The following is a 16,097-nucleotide window of genomic DNA, read 5'->3' as shown; positions in this document are numbered from 1 at the left end:
GCTTGTGTATATGTGTGAGAATATGTGTTTATGAGAGAGACAGGAAGTATGTGCATGTGGGTATGTATATGAGAGAGAGGTAGAGCTTGCATGTGTATGAGAGCCTATGCATATGAAGGAGAGGGGCATTTGTGAGAATATGTGTATATAAGAGAGGGAGCATGTTTGTATCAGAGAGAGGTGGTGTGCATGTGTGTGAGAGCCTATGCTTATGAGAGAGAGGGAGCATTTATGTGAGAGCCTGTGTATATGAGAAAGATGGAGCTTCTGTGATTATATGAGAATATGTGTATATGAGAGAGAAAAAACATGCGTGCAGGTGTATGTATAAGAGAGATGGAGTGTGTGTGTATTTGAGGGCATGTGCATATGAGAGAGAGGGAGCTAGGCACTAGATGTCTTGTGGTGGCCCAAATGATGAGCTGCTGGTTGACTTCCTGCACCAAGCCAACAGAGCCTTTATTCTAGTGTCCTTCTGTGCTGAGGACAAAGAAATGATTCTCCAGAAGTATTTTCTGAGCAAGAATATTCAGTTTTGTGATCAGAAAATATGTGTATTTCCTGATAGGGATGTGAATCGTTTTAGGACGATTAAAATTATCGTCCGATAATTTTAATATCGTCTTAAACCGTTATGGAACACATTACAATAGAGATTCTAACGATTTATCGTTATAAATCGTTAGAATCGTGAGCCGGCACACTAAAACCCCCTAAAACCCACCCCCGACCCTTTAAATTAAATCCCCCACCCTCCCGAACCCCCCCCCCCAAATGAGTTAAATAACCTGCGGGTCCAGCGGCGGTCCGGAACGGCAGCGGTCCGGAACGGGCTCCTGCTCCTCAATCTTGTTGTCTTCAGCCGGCGCCATTTTCCAAAATGGCGGCGAAAAATGGCGGCGGCCATAGACGAACACGATTGGACGGCAGGAGGTCCTTCCGGACCCCCGCTGGACTTTTGGCAAGTCTCGTGGGGGTCAGGAGGCCCCCCACAAGCTGGCCAAAAGTTCCTGGAGGTCCAGCGGGGGTCAGGGAGCGATTTCCCGCCGCGAATCGTTTTCGTACGGAAAATGGCGCCGGCAGGAGATCGACTGCAGGAGGTCGTTCAGCGAGGGTTCCGGCGCCTCGCTGAACGACCTCCTGCAGTCGATCTCCTGCCGGCGCCATTTTCCGTACGGAAAATGGCGCCGGCCATACGCGTATGGCCGGCGCCATTTTCCGTACGAAAACGATTCGCGGCGGGAAATCGCTCCCTGACCCCCGCTGGACCTCCAGGAACATTTGGCCAGCTTGTGGGGGGCCTCCTGACCCCCACGAGACTTGCCAAAAGTCCAGCGGGGGTCCGGAAGGACCTCCTGCCGTCCAATCGTGTTCGTCTATGGCCGCCGCCATTTTTCGCCGCCATTTTGGAAAATGGCGCCGGCTGAAGACAACAAGATTGAGGAGCAGGAGCCTGTTCCGGACCGCTGCCGTTCCGGACCGCCGCTGGACCCGCAGGTTATTTAAGTCATTTGGGGGGGGTTCGGGAGGGTGGGGGATTTAATTTAAAGGGTCGGGGGTGGGTTTTAGGGGGTTTTAATGTGCCGGTTTTGCGATTTTTAGATTTTTCACGATTTTTCACGATTTTTCACGATATTTTACCCCCCCAAACGGCAACAATACGATTCCCTCCCCCTCCCAGCCGAAATCGATCGTTAAGACGATCGAGGACACGATTCACATCCCTATTTCCTGATATGTCCTATTCTACTCAGTCACAAAAAACATATAGTGACATGTAATATATTATAATCTTTATTAATATTACAGAGAAAATGTTTCCCAAACACTTTTATCTAAACATTTTTCAAAACACAAACCCAAGGAATACCTACCTAAAACTCCCAACTACATTCATACCATTCACACTTCCCTTCACATACAGATCCACTAAAAACCTTATTACCCCAACCTCTTATCTTGTATATTAAATTCTTTCAAATATTCTTATAATTTCAAAACGAATTTTTCACAAGCAGAAAAAAATTTCCTCAATGCTTTCCTGAGGAAGCCTGTAAAAAGGCGAAACATGTTGAGAGGATGAAGAGGATATAGAAAGATCGGGAAGATGAAGAAAATATGAGAAAATATAATTGTTGATACAAAGTGATTATGTGTCAGTCAATGAGAATTTTTTCTGCTGATCATAAACCTCCAACATATTCGTTTTTAATAGTATTCCCATGCAGGTTTTATCACCGACTCTCACTTTTCAGTGTTTCTCAAAGGAGTTCCCACAAGAAAACCGTTCTCACGGTATCCCGCACTTCATTCCCTTATTTCCTCTTATAAATCTCTTACAACCAATCCAAGCGACTCTTACTCTATTCTACTCAGTGTCAAAGGAAACAATTTTTATTGTTGAGGCAACTTGTATTAGCACTTGGTGATACTTTCTTATGTTCCCCTGTAAATGTTTAGTCTCACATGAAAATAATACAATTTGTATTCACTGACTCTATTCACTTGGAAACATTCCTGAGAGATAAAAGTGGGGAATAGATTTTTGTATTAAGTTATATATCTTCAGGTTGTAATTTGTTGGGTATTCCATGTTTTTTGTTTTCACTGCTATGTGGATTCCTTTTACTTTCTTGCTTTATATTTTGCTACCCCTCAGTAATGTAGACTGGTTTATTCATTCGCCTGGTATAATTTCCTTTGATTAGTGTTACTGCGTTCTGTTTCTTGAGGTGTATTGTATGATTTTTCTTTACATATGTGTAGTACATGTAAAAAATTGTTGAAAAATGTAAATTAAAAAAAGCAAAGAGAATGCTAGGAATTTTTAGAATGGGAATAAAACAGAGAATGTCATAATGCCTCTGTATCGATCCATGCTGGGGACCGTACCTTTAGTACTGTGTTCAGTTCTGGTCACTGCATCTCAAAAAAGATATAGATGCACTGAGAAGGTACAGAGAAAGGTGACCCAAATGATAAAGAGGATGAAATGGCTTCCCTTTGAGGAAAGGCCAAAGAAGTTAGGGCTGTTCAGCTTGGAGAAGAGACAGCTGAGGGGAAATATGATAGAGGTCTATAAAATCATGAGAGGACTGGAACAGGTAAATGTGAATCAGTTATTTACTCTTTCAGATAATAGAAGGACTAGGGGACACACCATGATGTTAGCAAGTAGCACATTTAAAACAAATTGAAGAAAATTATTTTTCACTCAATGCATAATTAAGCTCTGGAAATCATTGACCGAGGATGTGGTTAAGGTAGTTAGTTTATATGGGTTTCAAAAAGGTTTGGACAAATTCTTGGAGAAGAAGTCCATAAACTGCTATTAGTGAGATTGACTTAGGGAATAGCCTCTATTTAATACTGGCATTAGTAGCATGGGATCTATTTAATGTTTGGGTTCTTGCCAGGTATTTGTATCCTGGATTGGCGACTGGATATTGGGCTTGATAGATCCTCAATCTGACCCAGTATAGCAACTTATTTTCATTTCTTTTCTGGGGTTTCTATTAGTGTGACTTTCTTGCCCTTAAGCATTTCTACAAGGAGAATTTGGTGGGGGGGAGGTGCCAGGGAGGCAACGGAAATGCATTGGCCCCTGGGCTTCAGAGACCCTCGCTATGCCTCTGCATGGGTAAACACTTTACCACACATTAATGTGTTTGCACAGTTTAGTAAATAGCACTAGAATGAACAGGTCAGAGCAAAAGAAGATAGTGCCAAAAATACAAATGAATAATAGAATATGGTTTAATGGTAGTGAGAAGAGGGGAAAGGGTTTGATGTATTAGAATGATAAGAAAGTGACAAAGGCAGTAGAATTATTTATGCTAATGAGTCTTTTTTTTTTTCGAAAGGTCTCTGTTAATTTCTTTTATGTCATTTACAAAGTGTTTGATCATTTTAACTTCAAATGTTTTACATTCCTGCATTGTTCTGAATTTTCCTTTTAATATCTTGATCATAAGGTCATTGATGCAGTGGTCTGATCCCAAAAAGTGTTTCCCCACAGTGATGGTCTTGCATTTCTTTGTGATGTATAATTTTATTTTTATCTTCAAGTTTTGTTCTGTTTCATTAATGTGATATATATCACAGAGAAAAGCAAAGCAGCAACTCTGTGGAGAACATTTTTAAGGATCAAACCACTGCATCAATATCCTTATGATCAGCAGAAGGGAATCCCAAACCCTAGTACACCTCCAGTTTCTGTCATGTGTGAATGCAAGTATCTAGTGGATAAACAAACAGATAAAGTCCATCTAGTCTTTTAAATTTCCTGCCCTGTTACAATATTGCATCTCTGGCTTCCCTGCATTTCTTTGAAACCAGTAATCCTCAATGCTTACCCACGCACTGTTCCACCATCACAATGTAAGCTGAATGAATAAGAACTGATTTTTAACGATACAATGGAAAGCTGTTGCCATACTCTCTATATTTGTTTTTTAATGCTATTGTGGCACCTGCATTATTGTCCCCATTATAGTACTAAAGTTTACACCATTTTGCAAATTATCATAACTCTGCAGACAAAGTTTGATGTTTCAAATAATATGAGGTAGATCTTCAAAAGATCTAGGTGCCTAATTAAAGGAGTTAGCTGCCTAGATCTGCATAGATGAAAATTTCCCTCTGCTGAATTCTTAAATTTGTCATTTAAAAAGTGGGCAGGTGTGGAGTCAAGTTGAGGGAAATAAGTTAGGCCCTTAGCACTGATTTCCAAAACTAGGTAACTAATTTAAACACCTAAATATAGGAAAATGAACAGTAGTCCTTAAATTAGAAAAATTTTCAGCTGAAAATTTTGCCAAACTTTAGGAGCCTAAAACTGATGTTCCTAGGTCAGATGCTTAGCTTTCTTTGAGTATCAACCTCTATGAGTAGAGCAAGACTTCTGTTTTATACTTTACTTATTTATTTATTTATTTATTTGGAACTTTTATATACCGACATTCATGTGCAAAATTACATATCACATCGGTTTACAGCGAAACGTTACTTTACTTCTATGTACTTTACTTCTATGTAGCTGTAACGCTTACTGATCACAGGGCCTATCCCACTGCTGGCGTCCCTTACCTCCATGCGGACCCAGGGTGTCGGTAGGCTGCACCAGCATCCTCCTCTAACACGTCAGGCCTCTACCTAGGCACGCATGCACGCAAGTTAACATTATTTAAAGGACCACCAGTGGGAAACCTGTGGGGATTTGGTCAGATGATGTCACACCCCTGCAATATTTAAAGGACCACTCCGCACCTCCCTGATGCCTCAGCAATAAGTCCTCCTGTATTTCTTCCACCATTTGTTGCTTTCCAGCCTTGCTCCAGCTTATGCCTCATTCCTGCTTGTTCCAGGCTCGTCCCCTGTACCTGCCTCACTCCAGCCTTGTTCCTGTATTGCTTTGCTTTTGCTTTGCTCTCCTTTCTGCCTTGTTCCTAGTACTTGCCTTCACGCCAGTCCTTCTCTGCCTCGCCCATTATCTTCCTTGCCTTCTCTTCATCCTTCCCTGCCTTGCCACCTTGGCTGATTCCTCATGCTTTGACCTCTGTCCAGATTCTGACTCTGCCTGGATCATCGCCTACCCTGACCTCTGTTCGGATGCTGTCTGTGCTTGGTTCTCTGCCTATCCTGACTTTGGCCCGGATATTGACTCTGCCTGACCTCTGCCTGCCCCAGCCCTTCCTTGGATCCCAGCTCAACCTTTTGCCTACATCCTGTTGGCCACAGAGTCCAAGGGCTCAACCTGTGGGGGGAAGAGTCTGGTATAGGTGAAATTCCCTCAGTCCCATCCAGCAGTGAGCCTGCCTGCTGTGGCATGGACACCGATCGTTCCACATGCCATGCAGTACCAACCACAGAACAATCCAAAGACTCACACTCCATGAATGAAGCATAACGATAATGGTTTTCTCTCCATTTTTTATCCATAATTTCTGGAAGACATAGCCATTAAAATTGATTAACTGAACTGGTCTGTTGGTTCAGTTACAGTGCTGTGCATTGCCATGTGGAAGGTCCCTGGTTCAATCCCTGAATCAAAGCCTCCATACTCTGGGTCAGCTGTGGATGGGGGATGCTGTAGAGGCAGTGTCACACTCCCTCGGTGGGTGGGTTGGGGGCGCAGTGGGTAGGGTTCTGTGGTTATAACTCAGTGGTGCACCTAGTGGCTGGATTCATCCATCCAGTATGCCCAGCAAAATGTTTAGGGTTGTAACTGCTGCTCCATGCAAATTACTACATGCCTTCTGTTTAGGGTTGTATCTGCCGCTCTGTGCAGGCCATCCCCATGATCTCTCTTTGGAGTTGTAACTGCTGCTCTGCACTTATTACCCCACAGAATTTTATTACAAAGATTACCATAGGATACCCCATTTCTTCATTTTCATTCTCTAGCCATTTGGGATCCTCTGTGTTTGTCCCATGCCATTTTGAATTCCGTTACTATTCTTGTTTTCACCACCTTTTTCATCTGCCACCCTTTCCATGAAAAAATATTTCCTGATGATATTTGGGTCTCTCCCTTTAGAGCTTCATATCATGGCCCCTAATTCTACAGCTTCCTTTCCATCAGAAAGGATTTTATTCTTACACATTATTAATACTCTTCAGGAGTTTAAAAATTAGTATCATACCCCCCTGTCTCTCTTCTCCTCTAGGATATACATATACAGATCTTGAAGTCTCATTTCATATGTATGGTGCCAGACCCCATATCATTCTGGTTGCCTTTTTTTGGATTGCTTTATTCTATATCTCCTGGATCCTTTTTAAAAATTGGCATTACATTGGCTATCCTTCACTTCTCAGGATAAGTGGTTAATTTTAATGATAGGTTACAAATTATCAATAGCAAGTCTGCAATTTCATATTTGAGTTCCTTCAGAATTCTGAGGTTAATGCCATCTGGTCCCAATGATTTGCTACTATATAATTGTCCATTTGATCTAGTACCTCTTCCACATTCAATTTGATTTGCATTACTTCTTTCAGTCATCAACTATAAAGAATGGTTCTGGATGTCTCTCCAAAATCCTCTGCAGTGAACTCCAAAGCAAAGAACTAATTTATGTTTTCTATGATGGCCTTATTCTTCCTCAGCATTCCTTTCATCTCCTGGCCATTTAATGATCTAGCTCCCTCCTGCCAAGGCTTCTTGCTTTTGATGTACTTGAAAAATATTTATTATTAGTTTTTGCCATTTTAGCAAGGCTTTTCTTAAAATTCTATCTTGACTTCTCTAATTAATGTTTTACATCTAATGTGCCAGTGCTTATGCTCTTTCCTGTTTTCCTCATTCACATGAAAGGGGAGCACAGTACTATTTAACTCAATGGGTAGTCAAGATTTTTCTTAACATTGTATCAAGTAATACCTACAGGAGAGCGTCATTAAAATATGTATGCAAGGAGATGAAAAGGCCCTTGTTTTCTTTTGTTCTGATGATAACTGCAGATAAACTGGATGCGTACTGGATGGGCAACCAGCATAGAAAACCTGCTCCAGAAAGACACAAAGTTAGGAAAGAGACTAGAAAGTCCCTGAAAAGACAGGGGCCAGAAGTTCAGAACCAGCTTTGGGGAAAACTCCAAAAATACTTGTAGATGGGAGAAAGGGAATAAAAAAGAGATAAGAACAACATCTTCCTAAGGATTGTAGTTGACACATAGTGGATCTGGCCACTGTGAGGACTGATGGTTTTCTTTGAGGAAAGGGGGGCAGCTCCCCATAGGGCTGAGCAGGTAACTTGGAACCAGTTTAATTAATAGCCTATTTTGGCAAGAAACTATTTTCATTGTATTTTCTTGCCTTGTAGAAACTTTTTTGAAGGGTCAGCACCCATGCTTTGAGACCAACCAAGTTTGTTTTCTAGAAATGTATAACTTCCTGAATTGAAGGTTAATAAGAAGTTCCAGACAGTCTGCTTTCTGGGATATATGTATATTCATGGGTATATGTGGATTCCCCAAAAATACACCTGTGTATATCCTCTTGAACTCCATGTGCTGAAATTTGGTACAGATGACAGCACTTAATTATGATGATGATTATTATTTTTCTGATTTTATGTTCATAATGGACCGGATTTTCAAAGGGTTACGCATGTAGGGCCTATATTCAAAAGGCCCGGCAATGCGCATAAAGCCCCGGGTTGCATGTCAGTCCCGGGACTTGCAAAAAGGGGCGGGGAGGGGGCGGGACATGGCCAGAGGCCTCCGCATGGCCACTGTGCCGGGGATCGCGTGCAGTTGGCCGGTGCGCGCAACTTACTTCAGCCCCAGGGCTGAAGTAAATTTTCAAACAAAAGTGAAAAAAGAAAAATGTAGGGGGAAAGGGCGGGGGAAGTAGGGGAAGGGAAGGTGGGGGGGTAGGGAACATGGGAAAGCGACGTGGGCTCGGCGCGCGCAAGGTACACAATTATGCATCCCCTTGTGCGCGCCGACCCACGATTTTATAACATGCGCGTGCCTGCGTGCACATGTTATAAAACTGCGTGTCCATGTGTGTGCTCACACAAGTTTGAAAATCTGCCCCAATATATACATCAAAATTAACTCTTCTGCTGTTAAAAGCTCACCTTTTGTATTCTTGTGGATAAGATTTTATCAGATTTGTATAGTAATCTTCTTGTACTAAGCAAGAATTTCTAAAGCAACTTTTCTTATTAGCACAATACATTGCCTTACTACATGTGAAGTTGTATGTTTCATTTAAACTCGTTTACCATTTGCTGAAATGTATAGTTCTTCATAAATAAGGGAAGAAAGAGAAATATTCAGCCAAAGACAATTTTATTTATTCTAAATCGTATCACCAAATCATGCTTGCTTGCATTTTGTTTAAAGAGTATTTATGGCAGAACTGGCAGAATTTACCATTCCTTCAGTCAAAATTTTGAGGTAGTGTTAAACAGTTTTTTGGTGTGTTATTTTCAAATATGCGATAGATATTTTTGCGAAACGAAATGGAGGAAAGATACAAGTCAGCATCTTGCTTTAAAAGTGAAATAAAAAAACACGGCAGTGATCATTATGTTCAATATTCTGCGATTTGTTTACAGTTGAGTTAAATATAGTGGAGTTATTGCACAGTATGCAAATTGCCATATTGTAGCTCTGTAGACAACTGCTTTCATGCTCCTGATTACAGCAGTAACTCCATTCTATTTGCAGTAAAGGTTTCATGCTTCTTTAGCATGTTCAACCTCTACAGTTATTACAGAATGCTGCGGCACGCATCCTTACCAACACTCACCGTCATGACCACATCACTCCCGTCCTTCAATCATTACATTGGCTCCCCGTAACCTCCAGGATAGTATATAAAGTACTCACGCTCATACACAAAGCCATTCATAACCACGACATGCAATGGTTCCCAGAACAGCTCCTGCTTCACACTCCGACAAGACCCACAAGAACGCATCACCTGGCCAAACTCCAGTTACCCTCTCCTAAGCTCATGAAACATACCACCTTTAGAGAGCGATCTTTCATCACTGCAGGAACTGCCCACTGGAATAAAATGCCTTACCAACTACGCCAGGAACCTTGCCACAAAAAATTCAAGCACAATCTTAAAACATGGCTGTTCAAACTAGCGTACCCTGACTAACGAACTGACTCTTCCCAAAGATTCGACATAACTGCACAACTGACCCTCACCCTTTCTATTATCCCGCTCTACCCCCCACCCTCTGTGGGTAAACTCCTCGTCTTTCCTTACCCCCTTTCCCCTCCCTTCATTACTTTACCCTCCTAATTATCCTGATTGCTTTGGTTAACTCACTTGTTAAAACTAACATGTACATATGTATATAATTCTCGTATTATCATCTCTGCCCTGTTAACCCCTCCCTGTTAATGTTATTATTGTAAAGCTAATTGCTAAGTTATGTTACATTGTGAACCGAGGTGATGTTTTGCAAACGTGCCTCGGTATATAAAAAACCCTTAAATAAATAAATAAAATAAATAAGAACATCATGGGTCAACAGTTTTCTTTTGACAGTAGTTTAGAATACTTGTTTATGTATGTAAATCAGACTTCAGGCATTTTTTTAAATTTATCATTAGGTATCTGTATTTTTTACCAGATCTGAGTCCTTATTTTTTCCCTTTTCAGTTGCTACAGACCACCCTGTACAGTTCGACTGATACGGTGTGAACCTGGATTTTATTATAGTGAAGAAGTTTGCCGCTGTGTGCCTACATATTGGAAAAGACCACTACTGAACTAGACAACAGACGCAATCACTATTTCACTTTTTGGTGTGCATTTTTCCAAAAGAAAATGAAAAAAAATAACTGTATTACTAGCATCTGGATATACTTGTACACCAGAGACCCTGATGGAAGATAAAGACACAGGCACATTGTGTATTTCCTGACAAATGTTGAAAACAAATGTAGAATTAACTGGGGCTCATTTTGTGTGAAATAAAAAAAAAGATAAAGATGCTCACTAAGGACTTTTCTACCAATGACCAAACAGCCTAGGTTTTTTTTTTCTCTTGATTTTTTTTTTTTTAAGATAATGACTATATAATTTATTTCCACTAAAAATGTTGTGCAGCATTCCTGTTTATAGCAATAACAAATGTAAAGCTCACTGTGATCAATATTTTTATATCATTCAAAGTATGCTTAAAATAAAAAGAACCTGTATCACATCTTGTTAAGAACTTTCAACCCATGGCTTGCTATATTTCTGTTGGTATGAGAACTAAGCACAGTTCACTTGGCAAGTGACAAAAATATGACTGAAGAATCCTAATGTGGGCCCTATTCAGTATGATTTCACTTATTCATTTATCCATAAAAAATATAATTTTATAAAAAAGTGGTTATAATTTTAGGTAAAGGCAAAGTGAGTGGGCAAGGCTGTTATTTGTATAGGTTACTCAAAAATACCCAAATTACAGAAACGTAAAATAAGAGCAACAATACCAAGTTTGCTGAAAACATCTCAAAGAGGTCAACAGAAAGAGTTGTTAGTTACATTGCATTAAAGATGCCTATTGTATCAAGGAGAGAGGGATTTTTTTCACAGTTTCAACTCGCATATATTGTAAGTATTTATTATAATTATCTGTATCTCCAGATCCTTCCTAATCAAATTTATATCACTCTTGAAAGTTATATGGTACATATTTTATAGACTTCTTTCAACTGGTTCAGCCTTCTTGCTGGCTGTTACAGCTGATTCTCATCAGTGATGTACTGAATCAACATATCTGTATGCCCTATATACTCTTGAAATTATCTTAACAGTAAGGTGTTCCTTCCCTAAAATCAAACTAAATATCTCTTTATGTAGCTTCACATTATGTCATCTTGTCTTCAGCATAGCTTATTGTAAACAAACTATCTAACTGGTCTATCTAAATACTGACCTTTCAGGAATTTATAAATAATTGTACCATGTCTGTCACCTCTTCTCCAAGTTAAATATTTTTAACTTCTCTAGATTTCCTCATATGTTGTTCCATTCTGCTAATTAATTTATTGGTCAATTCACCCAATTTATGGATTTACAGGATTTTAAAAAAGAATCAGACACAAAGATCTATATCAACGTTGGCAAAAGGAATCATATCCTCTGCTTAAAATCATGGCTCAGAGATGCTATGTGCATTGAGAAAACCATTTTTACATGGACTTTTATGATAGCGTTGCATAATACATAATGTTTCATTACAAAATGCATGACATTCATTATCCATTTTACAACATGCAAAGATGTTCTTCTGATGTGACTATCATCTGAAACTAGATGGAGTAAAAATTGTCCGCATTCCCGCCATGCTGTCTGCTTGGACAAAGGGCAAGAAGCTAAACAAGCTTGCCCAGTCTTAATTTGCCACTCTCCTTCATTCAAGGATAACTGCTGAGGAACCAATAGTGAAAAAGAGAAAACAAAAAGAAAAATAGAAATCTATCATGGCTAGTGTGGAAAAAAACACTGCCATAGATATAAAAAAAAAAGGTAAAGAAAATGCCATACAGGCATTAAAACGGCCCACATGTATTCATAAATAAAAATATATCAGAATAAAATGTCTCATGCCTTAGCTATATTTTGCCTTGTCTTCCTTGCCTTATCATTAGCACTGCATAGCGAGGAAGAGAACATTTTTCAAACAATACATACTTGCTTTTTACCATTCTGAGGTTTTAGTCACCGCTTCACTCTACTAGGTTAAGATACCTTGACAGTTTAAGGGCAGGGTGGAGGACAGCCTAGCACAGGAAGGGTAGGGAAATGGGTGTCCTCTGTTGTCAACAGTGAATCAAACAACACAGGAGAGGCACATTAGAAACTGCACAACTGTAATACACAAACCACACCACTCACGATCCCTTAAGCCTGCACACAAGAGGTTTTATTTTTAATTTATTTTATGATGTTTTTGCTGTAAATAAAAGTTTTAATTTGGTAATATATCTATTATATGGTTCCTAATTTATCTGTTTTACGCTTGGCAGAGAATACATGAGTGATAACTTATAAGTGGACTTCGTATGTGTGATATAAAGACACAGTATGAATTATATATTTGTATAATAGCATGTATATTTGTGACCTGTTATATATATAGTATCTTTATGTAGTACTGTCAGCAGTCATAGGAGCACAGTAAATGTCTGCAGTCCATTCACTCTGTTCATCCATTTGTTCAGCAGGTTACCGCTCCCTGCAGGTTTCACCCCCCCATGCAGAAATGTGTCACCCAAAGTCAACACAGGTTACCCCATTTCTTCATTTCCATCCACTAGCATCTAGGGATCTACAGAGTTTATCCCATGCTCTTTTGATTTCCATTACGATTCTTGTCTCCACCACATCTTCCGGAAGCGCATTCCATGCATCCACCACCCTTTCCGTGAAGAAATGGTTCCTGACATTGGTCCTGAGGTGTCAGCTCCTTGGAGTTTCATATCATGACCCTAGCTCTACAGTTTCCTTTCCATCAGAAAAGGTTTGATTTCTGTGCATCATTAATATTTTTCAGGCATTTAAAAGTCTATATCATAACTTTCCTGCCCTTCTTCTCCTCCAGGGTATACATATTTAGGTCTTTTATTTATTTATATTTATTTTTTTTACAATAAATATCTTCTCATACATCTTCTGCTACAGACCCCACTCTATTTTGGTTGTCTTTCTCTGGACCGCTTCCATCCTGTCTCTGTTCTTTTTTAGATAAAGTTTCCAGAATTGAATATAGTGCTCCATGTAAGGCCTCACCAAAGATATAGTATGTACAGGGGATTGACATCTCCTTTTCCCTTGCTGGTTAAGCTTCTCCCTTTGCAGCCCAGCATTCTTCTGGCCTTCACCACCGTCTTGTCAAATTGCTTTGCTATCTTCAGAATGTCAGCTATTATCACCCAAAGGGGCGGATTTTCAAAGGGTTATGCGCGTATATTACGTGCGTATATTGTGCGTAACCCTGAAAACCCGCTCCTGCGCGCGTCGAGCCTATTTTGCATGGGCTCGGCGACGAGCGCAAGCCTCAGGATTCGCATATGTCCCGGGGCTTGAAAAAATGGGCGGGGCGGGGGCGGTGGGACCGAGGCCTCCAGCACAGTGGTCATGCCGGGGGCTCGCACGCCGGCACTCGGCCGGCGCGCACAACCTATGCCTAGCCGGAGGCAGGTGCAACTTCACCAACAAAGGTTGGGGGGGGGTTTAAGTAGGGGAAGGGAAGGTGGGGGGACGGAAGGAAAGTTCCCTCCGAGGCTGCTTCAATTTTGGAGCAGCCTCGGAGGGAACAGGGAAAGCCATCAGGGCTCCCCTAGGGTTTGGCGCGTGCAAGTGTGCACCCCCTTGCGCGCGCCGACCCCGTATTTTATAACATGCGCACTGTAGCCGAAATGCATGACTCTACTTCTTGGCACTGATTCCTAGCTGCCAAATCTTCAACCACTCTTCAAGCCTTCTTAAATCAGTTTTCATTCTTTCTACTGAAAGAATGTTGAACACAGTTGATCACAGTTTCAGATCTTAGTGTCATTTGCCAAAAGTCCATCCCCCATTATTGATTACCAAAGTATTGAACAGAATTAGTTTCAGAACCTATCCTTGAGGAACTGCACTTATCACTGTTCTCTCTTCAAATGTAGAATCCATTTACCTTTATATACTGTTTCCTGTCAGTCAACCAATATGTAATCCATTCCACCATCTTGGCACTCACTTCCAGACTTCTCATTTATTCATAAGCCTCATATGCAGGGTTGTATCAGAAGCTTTGCTGAAATCTAAGGAAACCATAGAGCGCTTTTGCTTGATTTAATTTTCTAGTTACACAATCAGAAAAATCAATAGGATATGTTTAACATGACCTTTCTCTGGTGAAACCATGTTGCCTCAGGTCCAGCAACCCACCAAATTATAGATAGTTCTTTCCTTCAGCAGAGTTTCCATTAATTTTCCCAACATTGAGATAAGGTTAGTTTTCAGCCTTCTTTCTACTACCACCTTTATGAAGTGGTACTGCAACTGGCCTTCTTCAAGGATTTATTGAACAGGTCTTACAGCGGTAAGTCAGTGCTATATGGAAAATAAACTTTTTAGATAATCCTGGATGTATTTACCTGGCATCTGTTTCTCTATTTCTAATGATTGTTTCATGTGTTTTTCTTTGTAATAATTGAAAAGTGTTTACTAAGCTGAATTTAAACAGCTCATTTATGCGCTGTTTCAATGCAAGTCATTTCCCACCGGATTTACTTAACTGGGGTATGTGAAATCACAGTTTACTAAATCTCACTTCCGCACCGGGAATACATGTTTCTGTGACTTAAAAGTATGCGCATACCTGGCTGCAGCAATGCAGAATTTCAGTCTGAGGCCATAATCTCTAAAGGTGCATTAGCCCTGAGTGAAGCTTCCCCCAAATCCTGACAAAAAATCCCCCTCCCCCTCCAAAGAAGAGGTCCCTCCTGTCCCCTGATTTAAACATCCAGATAGCTTTGTGCCCCCCCCCCCCCCCCCCCGAGTTGTTCTCTCCCTCTGGACCCTCATCTCTTACTTCAGAACAAATCAAGAGCCGTCTGGCCATAAGCATTGCCCAATCACTTCTGCTCCACCTACACCAAAATTCAAAACGGTGCTGGCTGATCCACAGCTCAACTTTGCTCCACAAGTGAAGACAGTGAGTGTTGGCACCAGAAGGGCAGGATATCATTCCTGCTGGAAGTCCCTCAAGCTGTCCTGGGGTAAGTGAGCTTCCCAAGAGAGGGGGACCTGGGGTCCATCTTTTTTGCTGCAGTTAGGTGGGGGTGGACTTACCAGCCCAGCCTCTGTTGAAGGAAAGGGCAGAGATCTGGGGGAACCTTATGTCAGGGGATCAGACTGGAACCTGATTTATGCAAGCTGGCTTGGGAGAAAGCTTCCTTTGTGGCTAGTACTTCTTTAAAGATCCAGGCAATGTGATAGAGCAGTGTTTCCCAACCAGTGTGCCATGGCACACTAGTATGCCTTTAGACCTGATCAGGGGTGCCACCGAAAAGCTGCCACTGCAATGCTCAGGTCCTGTCTGGTGCCTGAGCTCTGCTCTCAGAATGTCACAGCAACAAGAGGCACTAACAGTGGCTTTTAAACATGTAGGAGCTCCTTTCAGAGAACACACGCAATCATGCATGCCTCTTCTTCCTAGCTACAGCATGAGCCATGGAGTATGGTAATTAATATACAGCATGCAGGGCATGGCTACCCGAGCCCTATTTTGTGCAGCACACACACACTGCACACAGTATTTCCTCATTTTCCTCCTCTTTGAGTCTTTTCTCCAAGCTGAGTGAGACAGAGACAGCATGCACTGAGCACTGGATGTGTCTTGCTTTCAGCGTTGGGAGTAGCAGTTCTGGCAGCAGCCATGATAACTAACTGAACCAGCTACCTGCACCATACCAACTTTTCCCTTCTCCTGCACTTGTTTATACAAGGAGCTGGTCCATTGTGATGGGTTCATGTATGTCTTTGTCCCATCTCTTCCTTTGTTTTAAAATTTGGAATAGAGGCTGGTGGGGCTTTCAGTGCTTTCCTGGTTCTGTTTTTTTAGCCATACGAGTCTTCTC

The 16,097-nt window shown here is 41.2% G+C and overlaps 1 protein-coding gene across 6 annotated transcripts in view; it reads left to right on the top strand.

Moving 5' to 3' along the window:
• Positions 1–12,453, top strand: part of VEGFC (vascular endothelial growth factor C) — a 271,647-nt gene extending 259,194 nt beyond the window's left edge. For all 6 annotated transcript variants that reach the window (XM_029579571.1, XM_029579500.1, XM_029579856.1 and 3 more), the window contains one exon: positions 10,135–12,453. In XM_029579571.1, the coding sequence (XP_029435431.1) occupies positions 10,135–10,249 (115 nt within the window). In that variant the 3' untranslated portion in view covers positions 10,250–12,453. The remainder of the gene's footprint in view (positions 1–10,134) is intronic.
• The last annotated feature ends 3,644 nt before the right edge of the window (positions 12,454–16,097 follow it).

Source organism: Rhinatrema bivittatum, chromosome 1 (genome assembly GCF_901001135.1).
Source record: "Rhinatrema bivittatum chromosome 1, aRhiBiv1.1, whole genome shotgun sequence".
Taxonomy (NCBI): domain Eukaryota; kingdom Metazoa; phylum Chordata; class Amphibia; order Gymnophiona; family Rhinatrematidae; genus Rhinatrema; species Rhinatrema bivittatum.
The sequence above is the reverse complement of the archived record's forward strand: the minus strand, read 5'-3'. Positions and strand labels throughout refer to the sequence as shown.